Below are 6690 nucleotides of genomic sequence, written 5' to 3'. Positions count from 1 at the left end.
GATGGAATACGGACGAATTGTTTTTTTTTTTTCAAAATGTGTTGCTAATCTGTATGAAAATTTTGGCGCCAACTAAAAAAAATTTGTCGCCAAAATTTGGGGCAAAATTTAGACAAATTTAGGACATAACATATTATTTCAATGCCTCCACCAAAAGTTGTTTGACATTTGTCTTAAATTTGTCTGAAAATAAAAAGTCATTCAGACAAAATGAATTTCGTCTGAAATTTGACAAAAATCATTGTAGCTCTTTTATATTTGTTTAAGTGACATTAATTTCTCTTTGCCAAAGATAGTGGTATTTTGAGAGATTTTATTTTTTAAATTTGTATAATAGTTAAGGAAGTATAGATAAATACTTATGAAATTGGACTATCTTCATAAATGTTTTTTCGATGTATCTTCCAATTTAGTATAAAAAGTCACTGGCTCTCTCTCAAAGTGTTTTTAACTTAGAGTTAATGTATAATCGTAAGCTCCAATGATTTTATTATGCAAAAATGTGCAAAGTTGCTAACTTTTTTATAGAGATGTTTTAGGTAAAAAAATTTTAACTAACTTTCATAAAATAATTGCATAATATTTATATTAATAGGAAAAAATTATTCATTAATAATACAATAATTTGACTTTATAATTTAAAAATAAATAATTTGTAAAATTATAGTATAATTTGTATAATTAAAAAAATATATAATAATAATAAATGAGAATATTTACTTTCTCCTAATAATATAATTATATATTTCAAGAAAAATGCTAAGAAAAATTTTTTATTTTTTAATCATTTACTAAGAAAATAACAAGACGTGAATGTCCATACGTTTTTTATTTTTTACTTGAATGATAAACAATTTGAAAACATAAAATTGATGTGAAATAGGCTTTCATGTCGCAAAATGGACACGCATAAGTCCATTTGTATTTATATTAATAAAAAATCCGTTTGATTTGTGTTATTAGAGAATCTGGTTTTTAAAGGAAAGAGTATTTGACCCCCCAAAAAAAAAAGAAAATATAATAAATAAATAAGAAAAAAAAGAAAGGAAATAAGAAACCACAATAACAAATATAAAAACTACTTACCATCATGACAGAATCTTTAACTCTAAAAGTTTCCAAGTTTGAATTATTTTAAAATCAAAGACCAACAACGATTTATTCTAAGTTTGGATTAACGTAATTATAAAGTAAGACATCTTTATAAAAAAAAATACTAAATTGAATTTAAATTTAAATTTGAATATCAAATGAAAAAATAAAATATCTTAATTATTTGTTACGATATCAATACAAAAAATTGGATTTAATTTGAATCTCTTGTTTGTCTTTTCAAGTCAGATTTTTGTTCTAGTGTTTGGGTCCAACACCAGACTTCATTCATAGTGTCATGGAAAGAAGGACCATCTTGAGCTCCTAAGAATACCATCCACGTAGCTGCCACTGACAATGCGCCATAGCGCATTAAAAATTCTCTTTCTCTGTCTTGCGTAGTGCCTCCAGCAGAACTTTCATCCAGATACTTCTTAGCATCCTTCGACCATCTTTTCAAAAGAAGTCTATCTGGCAACTTCTGTAAACCTACCCTTTTCATTGCACAAAACATGTGGCTGCAAGGAATGCCTTCACTACTCCACCGACTACATTCACACTCCATATGCTCAGTATTGCGATCATAAAGTACGTTATAAATATGTTGCCTCCTGTCACACTCCTTAACTTTTAACACAACAGTGGTTGATATGTTTTCCTCATTTATTACATCTAATGCGACCACTCTTTGAATCTCCTTTTTTACTTCTCCAAGAATCTCCCTTGTGTAAAAATTGGCAGCAGAAAGCTCCAATGCTTCTAGCCCAGTAGTTAGAACGGGCTCTCCATACAGCGTCTTAAATTGAGAAACTAATTCATTGTTTCTATAGTCCCTAAGAGCATGTTCAAGATTTTGGACCAACTCTAGAAGACTTTGGTGAATGCAAATAAACCTCTTGATGAAGTTGTTTATCGCCTCACACCTTGATGTTGTTCTAAGTCCAGCACAGAATTTATCCCTCAAGTAAGCGCTTGCCCAACTTTTCCTCTTCTCATATTCATTTAGAACCCATTCATTTTCCTCCAACCCATATTTTTTTATCATATTCTCCCAATATTCTTCAAATTCATCCGGATGCCATGGAGTATACAAACATCTTTTGAAGTCGTTGGAAAATTTTTTGTTTTTTATTTTTGCCGTTACATTCTTCTGAATGTGCCAACCACATAATCGGTGAGTTGCATCCGGGAAGATTTCTCGAATTGCTGCCTTCATTGCTTCGTCACCATCTGTGACCACAACACTGGGAGACTTGTTCAGCATGACTTCTAGAAAGTTTTGCAACAACCATGTATATGTTGCTGTCCGTTCGTCCTCTACCAAGGCAAAACCAAATATACATGTTTGGCGGTGATGGTTATAACCTGAGAAGATTACCAACGGCCTTCTGTACTTATTCTTCCGGTAGGTTGTATCGAATGCAAGCACATCTCCAAAGCACTGATAATCGGACCTACAAATGCCATCTGCCCAAAATAAACTTGCCAGCCGACCTTCATCAGTAGCACTGTACCTTACCATGGCCATCGGGTCGACATCTGCTTTCCCAAGTAGATAGCTAATCGTCGCATTGGAATCCCCACCAATGAGCTTTGCACGACGAGTTCTTTGAAAGTGATTATCTAGGTCCTTCTTTGTGAACCCGACATTGGCATAACCACCGGCTTGGCCTACCATTAGTCCCATTATTTTAGAGGTTGGAAGACCATGATCATGCATGGTATTCGCCTGAGCTTTTTGTGGCTCAGTCAACCCTCGATGGTTTGGAATTAGGTGTACCAAGCATTTTGGGACAAGATCGTGGTTGTGCTTCTCAACTAATTTTTTAACCCTCCAAGTCGAAGTTTTAGTGTCAAGATACACCGCAAGCATGGCTTCACAACCAGTGCGAGTCAGCGCTCTATGCTCCCTCTTCCTACTCAAACTAGATATGTATTTCTCGGCTCTCTTTCCTTCCTTGCTGCAAAAAAACCTCCTTCTGCGCTGTGTTCCATCTTTTCCACGTGCTGTATCACCCTTGCGAACTCCAAACCCGAGACACCTCGCATAACGTACATACAAGTTATAAGCTGCATCCGATGTTTCAAAGGTCTGGTTTATAATATCATCGGCCGTCACAGACACACACTTACTACTGCTGCCACCGCAATCACAAGTGCAGTTAACATTTTCTTCCACACCATTCATCATGCAATCTTCGACGTTCTCTTGTGAACTGAGTGGTTCCGAGTCAACATCCATTGCACCCTAATGAGATGAATTAATCAAAGGGCAATAAATAACAGTTTTCGATTAAATGCTATTAGTATTAATTAATTAAAACCTTTGAAAGTGACTGACTAATGCTCGTTGTTATAATTACAAGTAATCCCTAACACTAAACCTGAAATCAATAAAGCTAAACAAAAATTTCAATAATGATTTATAAAATTTCAATTATGGTCTAGTAGATACATGAGCAATATATATATATATATATGCGGAGCAATGCCTAATATTATTTGAACTCATATTTGATGCAAAATATAAAAGTTTTGGTTAAACTAAATTTCTTGAATATCCATGAGTGATGCTTCTCCAATCAGAACTTTTTACCCACTTAATGAACTTAATATTTTGGTTCTTATACATACAGCTATGTACATGCAAGTGGAAGGCAAAGCACCTTTCAATTGAATCTAACTTGCGAACGTATTTGTAGTAGCTAGAGAAAACTATAGAGTAGTCTATATATATTCTAATCATTCTTTGATGCATATACACCTCTGGACACTTTGTTTTCAATAAACAATAATATCACTAATAATTAGAAATTATGAAAGGTAGTTTTCAAATAACAGAGAAATTCAAGTCTTTCAGACTATATATCGACCCTGAAAGTCCATTTTAATTTCATTTTACCAGTTTTTTGCATAGCCCATTTAAATCTGTTTGATCCCAATTATACAATTATTAATAAAATAGTAAAAATCCCTAATTTTGGCTTCAGTTCATGTTTTTATGAATACCCATGTGCCCATATTCATGATCTTCACTCAATGTGATTATTTTCAGCAAAAAAATCAAACACAGCAACAAAACACAAAAGGGACGAACAGGAAAATTTGTAGGAACTCACCAAATTGGGACCAGGTTGTGCGAAGGAAGCCGAGAAGCTGCTGAAGGCGAGGAGGAAGTCCGGGGACCTGCTGCTTCTGTCTCCGGCGTGGAAGACTTCCACCCTCCTAGGTGGATATGCTAAAGCTGCTGAAGGACAATAATACAATGCAAGTGTAATTATGTTTTCACTAAAACTCATCTACAGTATTTATTTCCAAAATTAAGTGCATTCCCTTTTTCATTCACTCAATCTTGAGAAACAAGATAAGATCACTTCAGCCTCATTCAACAAAATTGTTGTACCACAAGTTGGTGAATAATCATGGTCTGCATATCTTTGGTCATGTTTCAGGTAATGACCATGGATATTTGAAGAAAAAGGTAGGAATTGCAATTGGTGCGACTATTTTGGGATTAATCACATCTGTTAGCATAGTGATAATAAAAAAATCAGGTAAATATTGTCACAAATATAATTTACCTTATGTCACAGTCCCCAAAAGGAAAAAAGTACAAAGTTGTTTTTTTCATGATCTTACTCACTGTTGTTTTCTAATCAATTAGGAGTTGCAAGAATAATTCAAAGAAACAGACAAGGACAGAATGTCACTGAGCTACCAATATTTGATTTCTCAGTCTTAGTTAAGGCAACAGAGAACTTTTCAAGTCGTAACAAACTTGGAGAAGGTGGTTTTGGATCAGTATACAAGCTAAAATAAAAGCCATTCATTCAAGTACTTTTGTTTTTATTAAAATATCTCCAAGTGACTAACAATACCAAATGATTGTTTTTCAGGGCACACTAACAAATAGCCAAGAGTTAGCTGTGAAAAGGCTTTCAAAAAAGTCTAAACAAGGTTTAGAAGAGTTTAAAAATGAAGTGGCGTTGATAGCCAAACTTCAACATCGTAATCTTGTAAAGCTTTTTTGTTTTTGCATTCAAGGAGTAGAAAAAATATTGATTTATGAATACGTGCCGAATAAAAGCCTAGACTACTTTGATTTTGGTAAGACTCACTCACTATAAATTCTAAAACATATGTTGCAACTATAGTATTTCTTATGTTGCTTGTATACTACAAGTTCAAGTTATATACTAAGCATATCTGCCTAATTGATAAGGTGAAGCCAGAAAGAAGATGCTAGATTGGCTTAAGCGTTTCAACATTATCATTGGTATTGCTCGGGGACTTCTTTATCTTCATCAGGATTCTAGACGGAGGATTATTCATAAAGACTTGAAAACTAGCAACATTCTGTTAGATGCAAATTTGAATCCTAAAATATCAGACTTTGGCCTAGCTCGGACATTCTTAGGCAATCAGCTCGAGGCTAACACGAACAGGGTAGCTGGAACATAGTAAGTAATTTTCAATCTAATCACAACTCTTTTAGATTTCATTTGTATTTATCTTAGTTTCATATTGGACTTTGAGTAGTTATATGCCTCCCGAATATGCAGTACATGGACAATATTCAATGAAGTCTGATGTTTTTAGCTACGGTGTCATACTACTAGAGTTGATAAGTGGGAAGAATAATAGAAAAATTGTTTTAATCCCTTGATACAGTCTAGTAGAAATTAAAGAACCTTTATACTCATATATATATTCCCATGGTTCTGTTGGTTCTCTGATTTTTCAATTCGGGATTTGTCCCTTCTAATGTTTTGTTTATTCTCAATGAAAAAGTAGGACGAAAGGACACAGAAAACCTTTAATGCGTATACAAAAGACAAAGAATTCAACACATAAAGAATGAAATACCAGAATATTAAGACCTTATCATATATATAGCTATATATTCTCTATGCAATTTGCACCTCTGCAATTATATATATATTTTTTTTATATTACTGTTTCCCTTTCATCACTACTTCTTATTTCAAAGTCCATTTTAATTTCAGTTACCAGTTTTTTGCATAACCCATTTAATTCTGTTTGATCCCAATTATACAATTATTAATAAAATAGTAAAAAACCCCAATTTTGCCTTCAATCATTCATACAGTTCATCTTTTTATGAATACCCATGTGCCCATATTGGTGATCTTCACTCAATGTGATTATTTTCGGCAAACAAATCAAACACAGCAACCAAACACAAAAGGGACGAACAGGGAAATTTGTTGGAACTCACCAAATTGGGACCAGGTTATGCGAAGGAAGCCGAGGAGTTGCTGCTTCTGTCTCCGGCGTCGACGGGCGCAACGACGGCGCGAGACTGACTGCGATGCGGTGACAAGACACGGAGCGGCGACGACGTCCAGTCCCGGGAGCTGCTGCTACTGCCGCCAGCGACGACGAGGGGAGGGAAGGCGCGCGAGACCGGAGACCGACGACGAGCTTGTCGGGGAGACCGTGAGAGAGACCGATGCCTATAGAGGGAGAGAACTAGGGTTCGCATCAGCAAGGCACAGAGGCACAGTGAGAGATGAGAGCGCTGCTGTGACACAGTGACAGTAATTGAGGGAGGAGAAGAAGATGTGAAACGACGTA

At 34.9% G+C, this 6690-nt stretch overlaps 1 protein-coding gene across 2 annotated transcripts; it reads right to left on the bottom strand.

Annotated features, from left to right (window-relative positions):
• Positions 1-1200: 1200 nt before the first annotated feature.
• Positions 1201-6676, bottom strand: LOC112737573 (protein FAR1-RELATED SEQUENCE 5). Of its 2 annotated transcripts, none has more exons than XM_025787534.3 (3): positions 6332-6676; positions 4212-4339; positions 1201-3340 (listed from the first exon to the last, which is right to left on the bottom strand). In XM_025787534.3, exon 3 carries the CDS (start codon positions 3332-3334, stop codon positions 1307-1309), a length of 2028 nt encoding a protein of 675 aa, XP_025643319.1. In that variant the 5' UTR covers positions 3335-3340; positions 4212-4339; positions 6332-6676; the 3' UTR covers positions 1201-1306. The 2 variants fall into 2 exon arrangements, with proteins under 2 accessions (XP_025643319.1, XP_025643320.1); XM_025787535.3 differs by having other exon boundaries at positions 4212-4336.
• Positions 6677-6690: the final 14 nt, after the last annotated feature.

Source organism: Arachis hypogaea, chromosome 13 (genome assembly GCF_003086295.3).
Source record: "Arachis hypogaea cultivar Tifrunner chromosome 13, arahy.Tifrunner.gnm2.J5K5, whole genome shotgun sequence".
In the NCBI taxonomy this organism is placed as follows: domain Eukaryota; kingdom Viridiplantae; phylum Streptophyta; class Magnoliopsida; order Fabales; family Fabaceae; genus Arachis; species Arachis hypogaea.
This window is presented reverse-complemented; position numbering and strand designations above follow the sequence as displayed.